Source organism: Macaca nemestrina, chromosome 7 (genome assembly GCF_043159975.1).
Source record: "Macaca nemestrina isolate mMacNem1 chromosome 7, mMacNem.hap1, whole genome shotgun sequence".
Lineage (NCBI taxonomy): Eukaryota > Metazoa > Chordata > Mammalia > Primates > Cercopithecidae > Macaca > Macaca nemestrina.
The window spans coordinates 49,706,033-49,723,543 of NC_092131.1; the positions used below are offsets into that span (position 1 = coordinate 49,706,033).

Genomic DNA, 17,511 nt, shown 5'->3' on the forward strand with positions numbered 1-17,511 from the left:
CCAGTCTGAGTGACGGAGTGAAACTGTCTCAAAAAAAAAAAGAAAAAGGAAAAAAAGAAAAAGAAAAGTCCACTTTGGGAGGAACTATGAGATAAGGTATCTAACTCCCCTTCATAATCTCTCTTTTCTCAGGCAATGCACTCTGAGGCGATTCCATACGTATATATTTATTTATATACATATTTACATAGACTGTTGCAAGGACTAACCAAACAGTCTTACTTTAAAAACCACCAAGTCTCCATAAATAAACTGACAACATTATTTAGCGTGGTCATCTTTACTTGTTTGTATCTCCTACAAAAGGTAAACATTTTAATAGTGGTATTATGAAAGGTACATCTTGATGTATGTTCCGGTACAACAGATATATTTTGTTGTCACAACACCTTAGTGAAACAGCAAATAAAGATGAATTTAAAAAGAAAGCTTAAAATTTTAAACTTTCAGTTAAACTTCAGGTTTAACTTTAGGTTTAACTTAAAGTGAAAAGCAAACAAAACAAATAGTAAGTCTGGTAACTCAGGTGAGCCATAGGTCAAAATGACTACGTAGGTTATCAATAAGACTCACCCCAAGTGGAATTCTGAAGAACTGTCCAGAAAGTTATCATATGTAAAAACTAACAATTGACAATATATAGATTAGAAGAAAGAAAACTGGGAAAAAATTCACAATCTTTACAGACTTACGTCACTTAGTGTAAGGGCTAAGAGCCAAGACAGTATGTGATTTACAAGAATGCAATAATTAAATCTTGAGTAAATATTAAATAATGTACATTATACTGCGTTTAGAAAAAGGTGGTATTGCCGGGCGCGGTGGCTCAAGCCTGTAATCCCAGCACTTTGGGAGGCCGAGACGGGCGGATCACGAGGTCAGGAGATCGAGACCATCCTGGCTAACACGGTGAAACCCCGTCTCTACTAAAAAATACAGAAAAAAACTAGCCGGGCGCGGTGGCGGGCGCCTGTAGTCCCAACTACTCGGGAGGCTGAGGCAGGAGAATGGCGTGAACCCGGGAGGCGGAGCTTGCAGTGAGCTGAGATCCGGCCACTGCACTCCAGCCTGGGCGACAGAGCGAGACTCCGTTTCAAAAAAAAAAAAAAAAGGTGGTATTATGCAATATGCTTTGGAAACATTTTAATCCAAAAGAATAAAAACCACAACCTCTTTTGTTCCCTAAAATTATTTTATTACTAAAAGAATCACATATATATATCTTCAGTTAGAACAAAAAAAAAAAACTACTGTAGATCCAGTACAGAGAATAGACTGGAGGAGGGCAAGCATGGATGTTGAAAGAACAATTAAATTGTTATTGTTATTGCATTAGTCTAGGGGTAAAAGAGAACAGTAGCTTGGAGTAAGATTGGCAGAAAGAAGAAAAGAAACCAAAGGAAGTGGGCAAATTTGAGAGCTATTCGAGTGGGTAGAAGAGAATGGACTGGGTATCTGATTGGACAGGGGGTTAAGAATAATCAAGGTGACTTCTGTGTATCTGGCTTGGACAGCTGAGCGGATGCTGCTTCTATTAAAATGAATTAAGGACAGCCAGGGAAAGGACAGGTTTAGGGGAAAAAGATGATGAATGCAGTCTTGCACATACTGAGTCTGAATATGTACAAGTTAAGATGAAATCCTCGGCCGGGCGCAGTGGCTCACGCCTGTAATCCCAGCACTTTGGGAGGCCGAGATGGGCGGATCACTGAGGTCGGGAGTTCGAGACCAGCCTGACTAACATGGAGAAACCCTATCTCTACTAGCAATACAAAATTAGCCAGGCATGGAGGTGCATGCCATAATCTCAGCTACTCAGGAGGCTGAGGCAGGAGAATTGCTTGAATCCAGGAGGCAGAAGTTGCAGTGAGTTGAGATCATGCCATTGCACTCCAGCCTAGCTAACAAGAGCAAAACTCTGTCTCCAAAAAAAAAAAAAAAAAAAAAGATGAAATCTTCATTGGCAGTTTGTTATAAATGTCTTGAGCTAAGAGGAGACATCTCTGATGTACATATAGATATCGAGTCATTATATCATTTTAGATAGGAAGTAGGCCAAAAAACTGTGATGTCATGGATACCAAGCATTCTAAGAAGTTAGGTATGTCAGAGGTACTGACTACTACTCAGTAGTCAAGTAAGATCAAGATAAAAATGTGTTTGGTTTAGTACAAAACTTTGTTGGAGTCACCGCTAACCTTAGTAAAGTTGTTTTAGTTGTGGGAAAGCAAGATACACTATAGTGAATTAAGAGTAAAGGAGAGGTTATGAACAGTGTATGTAACTCTAAGTGATCTGGCCATGAGTAGATGAAGAAGAAATGTAGTTACCTGGAGAGGAAAGCACAGAGGTTGTCTGAAGACTTGTCGAGGAAATATGGAGGGGTTGTCAGAAGGCTGGGAGAGATGTAAGCATGTTTTAAAAAGCTGATGAGAAGGATACAACTGAAAGGAGTAAGTTAAAGATGCAAGAAAGAAAAGAGAGAGTCAATAGTCTCTCTTTTCCTGAAAGGAGGAAGGGAATGAGATCCAGAGCATAACCTGAGAGACTCATCTTATAGAGGAAGACAAAACACTATCAATTGTGCCTCAAGCAAAAGAGAGCAGGCAAACAGGTTTACAGCATGCTCACATCTGAAGCTCCCAATTTCTTTATAAAATTGTGTGGAGTGGATATAGGATTATCGGTTTAATGGAGGAAATAATGATTTGCTTACAGAAATTGGGAATTGACCAATAGTGCTGAAGGCCCAGTGAAATTTGGTAATCATAAAATTTAGAGTGGTACTATTCTTCCCTATTGTACACCTACAGAATATTTCAGGGCTCACATAAGAGATGATATATTCATAGTAAGGCACTTATAATTTCAGAGAACAGTTTTAACAACAGCTGCCTAAAATAAATGATTACATGATTCTTGTATTTTATCAGTTAACTGAGCCTAGTAATTTTTCCCCATTTGAAAAGGTCCACATTTTAATCATCAAGATGTCATTTAAATGCTATCAAATCCAAGATTTTTAGTACAAGTCAACTATCTCATATGACCACAACTAAAAAATGAATTGATATAAAAGTGTTTTTTTAAATACATAAAAACATAGCTGCATGTAGCTATATTTGTGTGTACAAATGTGGAATCCTTATTAATCTGATTAGATGATCCTAATTGGGCTAGACTCTTTCTTATACTATTACCATGAAGCAAGACTCTGCTAAATACATAGGGGCATTTTTGTTTGTTTAATGGGCTAAACTTTAAGATTTTAGCAAGTCAGTTGTTATATGATTGCAAGCTAAAGTCTCAATTATTCATGGAAGGTTGGCTTTTTAGGATCTGCTTAGAAATACAAAATGTTCACATTACATTTAAAATATTCTTTAAATTCTACCAATTTAGCATGGTTTTCTTAAGTTATCAAGGATTTACTGTAAGTTTATACCTAAAGTAATCTTGAACGACCACCAACAAATGCCTTTACCATCTACAAAAAGGCATAAATATGCACAAATAACACGATTTAAACATCAAAAATAATATTTATGTTTCCATGAATAAACAAACGCAAGTACTTATGATTTTTTACAATAGTGGAATATAATCTTAGGCATTAATATGTCAGTGGTCCCTAAACAATTCCCAATATTAGAGAAATGGCAGTAGTTATTTAAAAATTCACTGAATTCAAATTTTCATTACTAAATAGGAAATTTTTAAAAGCGCCCAACCTATAAGCCTACTTATTATAAGCCAAAATGATTTAAAAAGCTAAGACTGGTCACATTCCCCTTAATGCTCAGTTTCCTAAACAAAAATCCATTTTTTTTTTTACCCTTAGAAAACTCTCCTATATTTATCCAAAGTAAATATAAATCAGGAATAAATGAATAATTGAGACGATTACTTATGTTTACATGAACTTTTTGATCAATTTTAAAGGTGAAAAATCCAGTAATATCTTTTCTAATACAAAATTTTCTTAACAAAAACATTTAAGTAATAACCATAAAAATATCCCCCAGGGAATTTTTCAATATAATTATTGAGTTCAAGTTTAAAGTAATCAATATACATAAAACCTACTTTCTGTCAGATCCTCAATCTTTTCCCACATAGTAACAGCATGAGATCTATATCTTGTACTCAAATCCTGAACTACCAATATTTAGGAATTCAAATTAATATTAAGGGGAAAAGGTGCTCTTTCTGTAACGTCATAGAATCTCAAATCTCATTAAGGCTACTTAGGATACCCAAAGCATCAAATATAAAAACAATGTTCACTGCCCATTAACACTGCAGAAGTATCTAACACTTGTATGATTCTACTGCATAAAATTTGCTTGCTATACTAAAAACACCAAATGACAGACTAGAGTATTGTTACAGTGGTTTAGAGAATCTTACAAAAGATCTTTTTGATTATTGTAATGCAACATTGAATCTTCATGAAAAGCATAGCATCATTACATTTTGGGAAGACTCTGATCTGTAACGTAATACAACAGCGTGGCCTCACCTACATGGTAAAGGCCCATAATGACTAAGCCAGGTAGGCCATGGCTTATCAGATTTTTATTCATTTTATACCATAGTCATTCCCCTCCTCTTTATTGTATACAGTGCTTTTCAGTTTATCAGTATATTACACTTTTAAAAAATAACTGTTCAAGACAAGCTACAATGATTCAGCAACTAAATCTTAAACCCAGGAGCAAGAAATGCAGCTGATATTTTTCTAAAGCAACAAAATTTCACTCAAGAAAATCTTCCTGTATAGTCAAAGAATTAGTTCAATAATTCAATAAAACATATGCTATGAAATTGACCATCTGAAAAATAAATAATCATATGAATCAGTGCCTAAATTCTGTAATTTTGCTGTTATTTTTCAGTAGATGAAAAGCATCCTGATCCACTTAATTTTAACAGGCTCATAATTTACATGACACATTTTAAGAAGATACTATCCTTATAAGCTTTCTTACCTTTAAAAATTTATTTACTATTACCTGCAAACAATAGGTAACAGAGCTTTGCCTCTGCTCTTCGTTCTTTTATACTAATGTATACTCACAGCTTGAATAAAACATTACAATATTTATGAAATGAATCATTGTAATAAGACCACTACTTACAATTTACTATTTTATAGTCTCCCTCTGCAACTTTCTACAAAGCTCTTTTTACCCTCTTTGTTTAAAATTTCAGGGTTTTTAGAGGGTGTGGGGGGTGGGTAGGGAAAATGCATTCTGGAAGGGACAGCAATTAAAAGTATTAGCAAAAATAAAGAGGCTAATCTTTCTTCAATATTGGACAGTATAAGATCCTAACTAATGTTAATTTAAAAAACAAAAGCTAAATCACAGATTTGCAACAGTTCACACCCTGAAAATGTGGCCTAATTACCCTGAAAATATATAATCTATAAATAAATACAGATAAAATACAAAATTCACATTTAATATTCTGACTTTAAATCCTGCATTTTGCCAAACTATCTCATTATCATTTTCATTTCAAAATCTATCTTGTTTCAGAAAAATAGCCTTCATCCATTGATATTCTAAAAATAGACTCCTACTGTCTTTTTTACAAGAAAGAATATTTCTTGGTTCTGAGTCCTTCCATATCAGCTACATCATCAATACCTAAAATTCTTATTTAATCCCGTCTTTGGCAATCAAAATGGTAACTAAACATACAAAAAAAAATCTTACCTATATGCTGCATTTTCTTTCAAATGCAAAGTGGTTAGATTCCCCTTCTACTTAATCAGTACAGGGTCTGGACATTTTTCAGTCTGACTTGCAAATATTTGCTTTCCCTCTTAGGGCATAGCATCCGCAGGGTTATACAGCACTACTTACATTCTCTTCCACATAAAAATCAGACATTACATGAAAGGAAAAGAAAGACAGCCCATTTCAAAGCATCTGGCAAACCTCCATTGGCAACCTGCCAAGCCTCTGCTAAACCTTCCTGTCTTTCCGAGCATGCTCACTTAAAACCAACAGCATGTTACTATGGCAACTCTGTAGGCAGCCTGTAAGTATGAACCGCCATTCTGATTTCAGAGTGTAAAAAAACCAAATACTGCAGGGGAAGTAAAAGGAAAGAAATAGCGTATGCCCTTCATCACTTACGAGTATACTCATTTCATTTCATAAATTCGTATTTGTGTATTTAAAACAGAAGCATCCCACATTTTTCCAGGCAAATATTTTTCATGCTCAAATAGGTCCCCCTTTTCAGTAAATTCATTGTCTTTGTCTTGCCCCTAAGCCCTTTTACCCCATAACAACCAAAAATACACTAGACAGTTTACCCCATTTGATACAACACTGCAGAATAGACAACAGTATTCATATAAGCAATCATGCAGTATTCCATGGATGATTTCCTACAATTATACGCACATTATAAATGACATGGCAATATTACTAAGAAAACCATTAGCACTTAGAACACACAATCTAAATCTTTTCTATGATTTACCAAATTGCCAAATGAAATTGTCTTTGGAGTTTGGATAGGATTTTTTTTTTTTCCCTTATTATCCTTGAAATATTGTGAAATGTCTGAAAGAGGTTTTAAAGTTGAGACAGGCCAGACCTGGGTGCAAATCCCTATCCTTCCCATTTTAGTTGTGCCACCTTGGGAAAGTTACTTAACTTTTTTGAACCTCCCTTTCCTTACCTTTAAAGTAGGATAACAACAGTTACTTTATACGGTGGTAGTTTAAATGAGTTAACACATATAAAATACCTAAAACTTTTTTTTTTTTCCCTCCTGGGTTGTTTTGGAAAACACCCCGAAAAAAACCAGTGTGCACTTGTTGATTAACTAACCTGAAAAGTATTTTCTTGTAACCTCTTACTAAAAATTAGTTCTGATTTACACACTATGCTATGAGCCAAAAACCTTCCTCAACACCCAAATCAAGCAATGCTAGAAATGGAAACAAATAATAGAGAATCTAAACAGAGGGAAAAATACATGAAGGTATTATCTTCCCTAGAGAATATTAAGATGTTTTTATTTGTTACAAACATGAAATTACACCTACCACCTCTTCTTCTGTCTTTTTGACCTCCTTTTCCTTTTCTTCATCATTTTCTTCAGCTGGGCCATCTTCATCATCACTACTGGATGACTCAAGGATTTCACTTATATCCATTTTCCAATTATCAGGAACAACTCTAGTTTTTAAGAAGATGCTTGCTTTCTGAAGCCCTAAGAGTGAAAATGTACTTCAGCAGTTGCTTGGAATTAGCAGCATAGAACAAAAGAAAAGGCATGGCATTCAGAATCAGAAGATCTGAATTCAAATTCAGCTGTCATTTATAAAATGATACAGTAAGCTTGAACATATTTCATAAGTTACAATGTTATATAAAATTTGTTATTACTTTACAGAATACTGTGAGACATCTTAATGGTAAAATATGAAAAATTAAACTTATCTAATAATCACACATCAAATATATCTAGACATTAAAAAAAAAATCAAGTAAGATTGGTTATCAACTCTAAACACTTAAAATGGTGGCACCAGAGAGTATCAGTCTTGCTTTATTTGCTATTTTCCATATAGAGCCACAACATAAAATAACAGGGTAATTCATCCTTATTTTACCTGGTTTACTGGAGAGCTCAGATTCCGGTAGATTGAGAATGTCTACTTGCTTAATGTCCTTTCTTGCTATAGAGTAACTATTTATCAAGAAGAAGGGGAGGAAAATAACTTATTCAATACAAATTATTACTTAAATAGTACATGTTGACATATAGAAAAATAAAAACCTGAAAATCAAAATATTGCCTATAAAATGTTTTTAACTTACTCCTTAATAAAAGGTAAGAAGAGGTAATACAGGCAAAGCTAGTTATCTTAATTCTGAAGTTTTATATATCAAAGTACATTGAGGGCCTCACATTCACAATATTTCAATCTATACATTCCTCCTACAGATAGTACGGGGTAATTTATATCAGCATGATGTTTTCAACACTTGTAGACAACAATGTCTACTTTAATATTTGTGAAATTTATTTTTCATTTTAGTAAAAAAGCACATTTACTAGATAGTAATATTGAAATATTTTTACCACTATAAGATATATTATAGTATTAAATTTTTCACAGAGAACTATAACTCAGAAAAACTTTTTTAATTTCACTTTTTTGATCACAAAGCAGAGATGAGGTTAGGAAAAAGTTTTTATAAGTCTGGATTTCATTTTTTTTGAGACAGAGTCTCACTCTGTCGCCAGGCTGGAGTGCAGTGGTGCGATCTCAGCTCACTGCAACCTCTGCCTCCCAGGTTCAAGTGATTCCCTTGCCTCAGCCTCCCAAGTAGCTAGGACTACAGGCATGCACCACCATACCCGGCTAATTTTTGATATTTTAGTAGAGACGGGGTTTCACCATGTTGGCCAGGATGGTCTCGATCTCCTGAGCTCATGATCTGCCCGCCTTGGCTGGGCGTCAGCAACCGCGCCCGGCCCAAAAGTCTGGATTTTAATCATGAAAAAAGTCAAAATAATTGCCCTTGTAATGTAGATTAAAAAAATAAGCTTCAGGCCGGGCAAAGTGGCTCACGCTTATAATCCCAGCACTATGGGAGGCCGAGACAGGCAGATCACAAGGTCAGGAGATCGAGACCATCCTGGTTAACAGGGTGAAACCCCATCTCTACTGAAAATACAAAAAATTAGCCAGGCGTGGTGGCGGGCGACTGTAGTCCCAGCAACTCCGGAGACAGAGGCATGAGAATGGCATGAAACCAGGAGGCGGAGCTTGCAGTGAGCCAAGATCGCGCCACTGCACTCCAGCCTGGGCAACAGAGCGAGACTCTGTCTCAAAAAAAAATAAAAAAAATAAAAAATAAAAATAAGCTTCGGAGTTAATAATAAATGTCACATACTACACATGATGAAAATATAGAATTTTACAATTAAGGAAAAAAATAAATACCATGCTTTGCTAAAAAAAAACTTAATATTGTTCTCACATAATGTTGTTCACAGATTTTATACAAAATGTGTTAGTGAAAAATACCCTACATTACAAAAAGTCAAAATGTATTAGGTAACAACTTCTCAGTTCATGAATGATTAGACTATTAAAAATAGTTTTGGTGGGGGAGCGCTCTATCATTGTAATTCCATATTTTTTCCTCCCATGTAACATCATTAAATAATTCATTACTCACAATTTAGAATCAATAAATGATCGAACTAAACACTGATCCTTTTTCACTGTGATGTCATCATTACAGCTGGGAGATATTACCTGAAATATAAAATAAGAACAGATTGATTCCTATTTCCTGTGCTCAGAAAAAGCATATTTTTCAAAAGAACAATTCTGGATCCCCTAACTTCTCAGATAGATCATCTTTTACAAAAAACAGCTTCATTATAAATAGCCCCTATTATTAAGGAATTACATACAAAAAAAGATACCCTTATATATTTCGTTTAGCATATTGGTTGTCTAGAAATTTATTTTATCCATAGTCATTAGATTATAAAATGAATAATTAATGAAATACAGGGCCAGGTCTAGTGACTGATGCATGTAATTCCAGCACTTTGGGAGGTCAAGGTGGACAGATAGCTTGAGCTCAGGAGTTCAAGACCAGCCTGGGTGGCATAGTGAGACACTGTCTCTACCAAAAATACCAAAAATTAGCCTGGTGTGGTGGTGTGTGCCTATAGTCCCAGCTACTCAAAAAGCTGGGATGGTAACATCAGTTCATCCCAGGAGATGGAGGCTGCAGTAAGCCAAGATCACGACACTGCACTCCAGCCTGGGCGACGGAGTGAGACCCCATTTCAAAAAGAAAAGAAATATAAATTAAAATGTGACCAGCACTTTAAAAATATCAGGATTTATTCTAAGCTAAATTATTGTCAAAAACTAAATTGTATAATCTGTGATGAAAATTTGGCATATAATTTTTTAAAATATACTTGAATAAGAATTTTTTGAAATCTGGTCATAAAAAAAAAAATCTATGTTACCTTTTTTAACCAAGATATGTACAATCGTTAGTAATTAAAACAAGTTAAAACATGAACAAAGAACTTTTTAATTTCTTAACTTCTGAAAATAGTATCTTAGCAGTATCATTGGTAAATAATCTCTGTATCCTTTATAGAACTTCATATTTTTAAAAAATTGCTTAAATGTATCTGTTCATGCTCTCCCTAACACTAGCCTCTCTCTGCTACATTCCAGCACCATTCACAGACCTTTGTGCACTGATGGAAATGTTCTGTATCTGTACTGCCCTATACAGTGGCAGTGAGTCACATGGTGCTAAACACTTGAAATGTGGCTGGTGCAACTGAGAGACTGAGTTTTTAATTCTATTTTATTTTAATTAAGTTACATTTAAACTTAAATGGCCACACATGGTTCATGGTTATCATACTGAACAGTGTATATCCAGATAATTGAATATTCTTGGCAGTCACATCAGCTGTCTTAACACCAGATGGAAGTATTTTTTGTTTGTTTGCTAGGTGCTGGTAATTATTAGACTAATAATATAGCCGTGCCAACCCTCAAGGAGCTAACAGTGTACTGGAGGGGCAAACATAAAAAGATACACAAAAAGAACACAATGGAGGATAAGTACAGTGATACCACTAGCACATAATAATATGAAAACATTGAGGAGGGAGATTTTGCCTAACCTGGGCAAGGAAAAGGTGTGGCAGGAAAAGCTTAAAGTAAATTTTAAAGGATGAATAGGCATAATCCAAGGTCTAATTACCTCACCTATGAACTATTTAATGGCCTTCAAATAGATTCCTGCCACCTCCAGTCTTTCTAGTAACATGCCATTCTTCATTCACATTCCTAAACATGTAGCTCAAATAACATCACTCTTCTGGAAAATTCTCTGCAGAATTATGCCCAAATTCTTTAGGCGAACTTTTAAAGACCCTTCCGCCCTAGAATCAAATTATGTTCACAGGTATATTTTCTATTATTCTCCGACTCACATTTAATATTTAGCCAAAATGGATTCCCAGAGCAAACAGTTCCGTGAACAAACCCATTCCTTTTTTTTTGAGACGGAGTCTTGCTCTGTTGCCCAGGCTGCAGTGCAGTGGCACGATCTCGGCTCACTGCAAGCTCCGTCTTCCGGGTTCACATCATTCTCCTGCCTTGGCCTCCTGAGTAGCTGGGACTACAGGCGCCCGCCACCATGCCCGGCTGATTTTTTGTGTTTTTAGTAGAGATAGGGTTTCACCGTGTTAGCCAGAATGGTCTCGATCTCCTGACCTTGTGATCTGCCCACCTTGGCCTCCCAAAGTGCTGGGATTACAGGCATGCTATTTTTTTTAACCTATTTTTTTGTTTCCTCTAGTGAAGCTTTGCCTACTATCTTTAAATCCTTCAAAGCTCAGCTCAAAAGCACCTGCTTTGTGAAGGCTTTCTGTATTTTCCTCAAATAAATGTCATCTCTCAGGCCAGGGAGTCCTAATATTGAACATATACTATTTTATATTACTGTTACTTGGATTATTCTGTACATTATACATAAAATCACCAAATGTAAGAATAGTGTCCTACTCATTTTTTATTTGCAATATGCCCTGGTAAATGATAAATCTGAATAAATAAAAGAATTTATTAAAAAAAAAAAAAACTCTTGGCAAACCTAAAATCTGAATATTCTGCATCCAAATTCCAAATTACTTATTTTTCTATACAACTGAAAGGTTCAAGGGACTTTCAGACTTTCCTCATATAAATTAAATCTATTATCTATGAACTGAGTAATATATTTACACACACACAGAAAGCTAAAAATATACTTTCAGCTCTTTACAGGATTATAATCTAATTTGAGATACATTTTGTGCCACAATTATTATTAGAGATAAGTGATACCAAAATTCAAAGGGGCATACTTATGTTAAGAGTATTTAGGGCCAGGCGCAGTGGCTCACACCTGTTGATTCCAGCACCTCGGAAGGCCAAGGTCATCGTTTGAGCCCAGGAGTTCGAGACCAGCCTGGACAACATGGTGAAACCACGTCTCCACAAAAAAATACAAAAATTAGCCAGGTGTGCTGACGTACACCTGTGGTCCCAAGCTACTCAGCAGGCTGAGGTGGGAGGATCACCTGAGCCCAGGGAGGTGAAGGCTGCAGTGAGCTGTGATCACATCACTGCACTCCAGTCTGGGCGACAAAGACCCTCTCTCAAAAACAAAACAAAAGAAGAGTATTTAAGAGAGACCCTGCAAAGAAGGTAGGACTTGAGTTGAACTTTAAGAGATATTTAAGAGGGGATGAGGAAGTGGAGGAAGAAGTAAAGGAGTAGGAAGAGAAGAAAAGACATTAATTTCCAATTATTTTTTACTCCTCTCTGAAATAATTCTCTTGTGTATCTCTTCTTCTTACTCCTTCTCTGTGTAAGCAAAAATTAGCTTTCTCTACCAACCCACCTAAAAGTTGTCATTTCCAAAATCTTCCTTCAAATGTAGGTGAATCCCTCCTTTCATCCTTTCTTACTCCACTCTGTACCAAATTTTTTTTATTTACTATACAATCTTTAATAACTATGTAATCTCTTACATGTCTACAGTAAGCTTCTTGAAGGCAATACATTTAAGCCTCTTCTAAAGAACTTTGAACAAAGCTGAACTCACTGTAGATCCTCAGTAAATGCTAATTAATTTAAGGCAGGGATAAAGGCTTAGAGGAGTGATGTATCCTACATATGGGGCAGTTAAACAACTTGAGTATAGTTTACACTAAAAATAGGAAATAAACTGAGAGCCAGGGATGGCCTCAAACATCCATTTAAAAAAATGCAAAACTGATCAACTAGGCAGACTCACTGAAGGTTTTCTATTTCTGAGAATGGGACGATCATGACTAAATTTATACTGTAAAAAGATTTCTCAGCCAGGCATACTGGCTCATACCTGTAATCCCAGCCCCTTGGGAGGCCAAAGTGAGAAGACTGCTTGAGCCCAGGAGTTTGAGACTGGCCTGGGAAACATCGGGAGACTACATCTCTACAAAAAATAAAAAACAGCCAGGTGTGGAGGCGCATGCCTGTAGTTGTAGCTGCTTGGGAGGCTGAAACAGGAGGAATGCCTGAGCCCAAGAGGCTGAAGCTGCAGTGAGCTGTGCTCACATCACTGCACTCCAGCATTGGCAGCAGAGTGAGACCCTGTCTCAACAGAAAGAAAAAAATATTTCTCTATAAAAGTTAGTGCTGGAAAATTAGTCTGAATTAATAGAAAAGAAAGAATTCAAGAATCAAGTTAAGGGAACCCATGGTAATGGGAATAGAGTAAAAAGCCATTGGACATATTATGAGGGAAGAAATACAAAAGAGCTCAATAAAAGGCTATATAGAATTAAAAAAAGAATAACCAAAGAAGACAGTGAAGTATTCTGGACCTGACTATGATTATTCAATTAAAAAAATCTCCAATAAAGTCCAAATTTGTTTAATATTTTCAAAATATTTTAAATGCTTTTTAAAAATCCATTTTAAACAAATATTTAGATGGCTGATTAACTTTGCAAAGAAACTTTACCTACCAAAGCAGGGTACCATTCAGTCCTCTCAGTTGCAGACACCACACTTACAACTTTTCCTAGTAATTCATCATTGAGACGGCGCTTGTCTTCATCTTCCTCTTCACTACTTTCTTCTTCCTTTTCATCTTCGGTACTAAAAGTTAGAATAACTTGATCATTATCCTAACACAAATAATTATTTGATACAGATTACTGTGAATTTAATATAGTCAATTCAATTCCTAATGGATTACCCTGAAGTAGTAGCCTCTTCATTCTTATTATAATTGAAGACATGGGTCCTTCCTTAGCCTCACAGAAGTATGTAGTCCTGAGCTGTCTATGGTAACTCTGAGTCCACTTCACTAGATCAGTGAGTGCTTAGGCTTAGGCTCTCATGCCAACACCAGCTGGGACAGAAAAACCTAATTACAACACCATTAAATACTTATTATGCCAAATACTTTTTTTTTTTTAAGATTGCCTTTCTATTTTTATGCCAGATAACATAACTTTAATTTTCTAACTGGCTACGAAAATATCTGGCTATGAAAACACCCATAAGGGTTTACTTAAGGTAACTTATCTGGGTAACTAAAGTTTACCCTTAAGTGTCAACAAATTTTAAGCATACATATTTATATATATGTGTGTGTATATATGTGTATATATATGTACATACGTGTGTGTGTGTGTATATTTGGAAATGGAGTCTCGCTTTGTCACCCAGGCTGGAGTGCAGTGTTACTATCTCAGCTTACTGCAACCTCTGCCTCCCGGGGTTCAAGCGATTCTCCTGCCTCAGCCTCCCGAGTAGCTGGGATTATAGGCATGTGCCACCACACCTAGCTAATTTTTGTATTTTTAGAAGAGACAGGGTTTCACCATGTTGGCCAGGCTGGTCTTGAACTCCTGACCTCATGAGCCACCCACCTCGGCCTCTCAAAGTGCTGGAACTACAGGTGTGAGGCACCGTGCCCAGCCAAGCCTACACTTTTAAAATAAAAATAACTATGTATTCCCCATTTGAGCTCCTAATGAATGTATATTGAATTTGACATCTTCTTGAAGACATCCCGCAATATATTGATAATGTTGGAGTTTACTAAAGTACACAGAGCTATTAACTCTTATTAATTCTTAAATGGCTCAAAACCACTTAGTTCATTATATTTTTATGGTTTTAGTCCTTCTTTTCTTCTCATAGACTTCTCAGCTGTGAGACTCCACAGTTTTCTTTATTGACTGCATCTGCTAATTTTTCCTATATTTCCTTTTGACACATCTTCCAATCGGCTGCACTCTGAGAAACCTGATAACTCAACTTGTTAAAATTATAAAATAAGTATAAGGGAGTTTTCAGTAGAAGTCTATGGAGGTAGTTCATAAATAAAATACTGGGTATTGAATTATTAAATATATATCATGTCCTGAGTACTTATTACACACTGATAAATTTATACACATTATCGGCTGGGCGCAGTGGTTCATGCCTGTAATCCCAGCACTTTGGGAGGCCAAAGCAGGTGGATCCCTTGGTCAGGAGTTGGAGACCAGCCTGGCGAATATGATAAAACCCCATCTCTACTAAAATACAAAAATTAGCCAGGTGTGGTATCACACACCTGTAGTCCTGGCTACTCGGGAGGCTGAGGCACGAGAATCACTTGAACCTGGGAGGCAGAGGTTGCAATGAGCTGAGATCACATCACTACGCTCCAGTCTGGGTGACAAAATGAGACTCTGGCTCAAAAAAACAAAAAACAAAAACAACAACAACAAAAAAGAAAATTGTATACATTATCTAATACAAAAACCAGCAAGCCATTACCATTCCCATTTTCCTCAGCTATAAATTGAGAATATCTTGCAGGTTTTGTGAAGATTTGAGTTATTATACATAAATGCAGTTAACTATAAAGAGGTTAAGTAATTTTCCCGAAGTGATATATCTAGTATATGGCTGAGTTGGGATTTCCATTTAGGGTCCTCAGAGGTCTTTTATTACTTTCTGGTTTGCAGCTTAGGTGTTATTTGACTTTGCCTTTAAAAATACTCATTATATACTCCCCAGGAGCAGTGAGTACATATCTAATACTGGGATCTTGGTTTCTAAATCTTATTTCCCACTAAAATAAATGAGGGACCCTTGTAGAAATGGCCAATTCCAGGGTTGGCGCAGGAAAAAATTAACATGAGCCTAGGATACCTTGTCATGCCAGAAGGTGAAAAAGTGCTCAAGAAATGGTGAGGCCTTATCAAAAGAACACAGAAGCCATCCTGGAAAGGCTCCCTTGGCTAAATCTGGAACAACCTGAATTATAACCCATTAAGTAAAATTAGAATCCATAGCATTAGGAAAAGAATTTCATTATAGCTAAATGGTAACTAAAAAATGTAGCAAGAATGAAAAATTAGAAAAATCAGCATTTTGCTATCATAATAGTACTAACTGATTCAGGCAAGAATTATTAGTAGATAAAACTTGAAAATGGAAGTTTGACAGAGAATAGAATATTTAAGTAGTCTCAAAGTATCTCCACGTAGATTTACAAATTACAAAGGGGAAAAATGGTAACTATAGTAATTCTGAAGTTGAGAAATTTGGCAGACACCACACTAACCAGGTGATCAAAGGTAGTATCACCAGGTATGGGACAAACTGATAATACTTCTTGCTGGGCTTTCCTTCAGGACACAACATCACTTATGGAGTATAATGTATAACCTGAATCTAACAATGAGAAAACAATCTGACAAACGTATATAAGGGAAAAGATTACAAGACTATTGTCATGTATTCTTCAAAAATGTCAACGTCATGGGGAAAACAAAGGCTGCACAATTTTTTCAGATTAAAGGAGACTCAAGAACCATATAAACTAAATGCAATGCATGATCTTGAATTGGATCCTGGAATCAGGGGAACTGGGGGATGCTATAAAGGCTTTTATTGGAATAACTGGCAAAGTTTGAAATATTAACCATATGATAGTAGTCCATCAATGTTAAATTTTCTAAATTTGGTATTCATACTTTGGTTACGTAAAAGCATCTCCTTGTTCTTAAATATTTAATGATAAAGGATCATGATGCTTGCCACTTCCTCTCAAATAGTTCAGCAAAATAAAATTATTATTACAAAACATAAAAATAATTAGTATAGGCTGGGAGTGTCCCAACACTTTGGGAGGCCGCGACGGGTGGATCACGAGGTCAAGAGATCAAAATCATCCTGGCCAACAGGTGAAACCCTGGCTCTACTAAAAATACAAAAATTAGCTGGGCGTGGTGGCACGCACCTGTAGTTCCAGCTACTCGGAAGGTTGAGGCAGGAGAATCACTTGAACCCGGGAGGCAGAGGCTGCAATAAGCTGAGATTGCGCCACTGCACTCCAGCCTGGCGACAGAGTGAGACTCCATCTCAAAAAAAAAAAAGAAAAAAATTTGTATATATAGAGAGAAGGAATCATAAAGCAAATGTGTGAAAAATGTTAAGAACTAGTAAATCTAGATAAAGCGTACATAGACATTAGGCCAGGTGCAGTGGCTCACACCTATAATCCCAGCCAGCACTTTGGGAGGCCAAGAAGGGCGAATCACTTGAGGTCAGGAGTTTGAAACCCATTTGGCCGACATAGTGAAATCCCGTCTCTACTGAAAATACAAAAACTAGCCAGGCGTGGTGGCGCATCTGTAATCCCAACTACTCAGGAGACTGAGGCAGGAGAATCACTTGAACCTGGGAGGCAAAGGCTGCAGTGAGCCAAGATCGTGCCACTGCACTCCAGCCTTGGTGGCACAGTGAAACTCCATCTCACAAAAAAAAAAAAAAAAAAAAAAAACACGGAAAAAAAAAAGTATATAGACATTCACACAGACATTCATGTATTATTCTTGCAATCTTTAAGTTTGAAATGTTTTTGAAGTAAAAGATAAAAA

The 17,511-nt window shown here is 36.2% G+C and overlaps 1 protein-coding gene across 4 annotated transcripts in view; it reads right to left on the reverse strand.

Annotated features, from left to right (window-relative positions):
- Positions 1–17,511, reverse strand: part of LOC105473622 (AT-rich interaction domain 4A) — a 75,608-nt gene that overhangs the window by 36,623 nt on the left and 21,474 nt on the right. For 3 of the 4 annotated variants that reach the window (XM_011727491.2, XM_011727489.2, XM_011727490.2), the window contains exons 8-11: positions 13,591–13,723; positions 9,222–9,301; positions 7,643–7,719; positions 7,073–7,239 (exon numbers count right to left, since the gene is read on the reverse strand). In XM_011727491.2, coding sequence (XP_011725793.1) covers positions 7,073–7,239; positions 7,643–7,719; positions 9,222–9,301; positions 13,591–13,723 — 457 coding nt within the window. Of the gene's footprint in view, positions 1–7,072; positions 7,240–7,642; positions 7,720–9,221; positions 9,302–12,962; positions 13,440–13,590; positions 13,724–17,511 lie in introns of those variants that run through there. The other variant, XM_071100105.1, reaches the window with a different exon arrangement.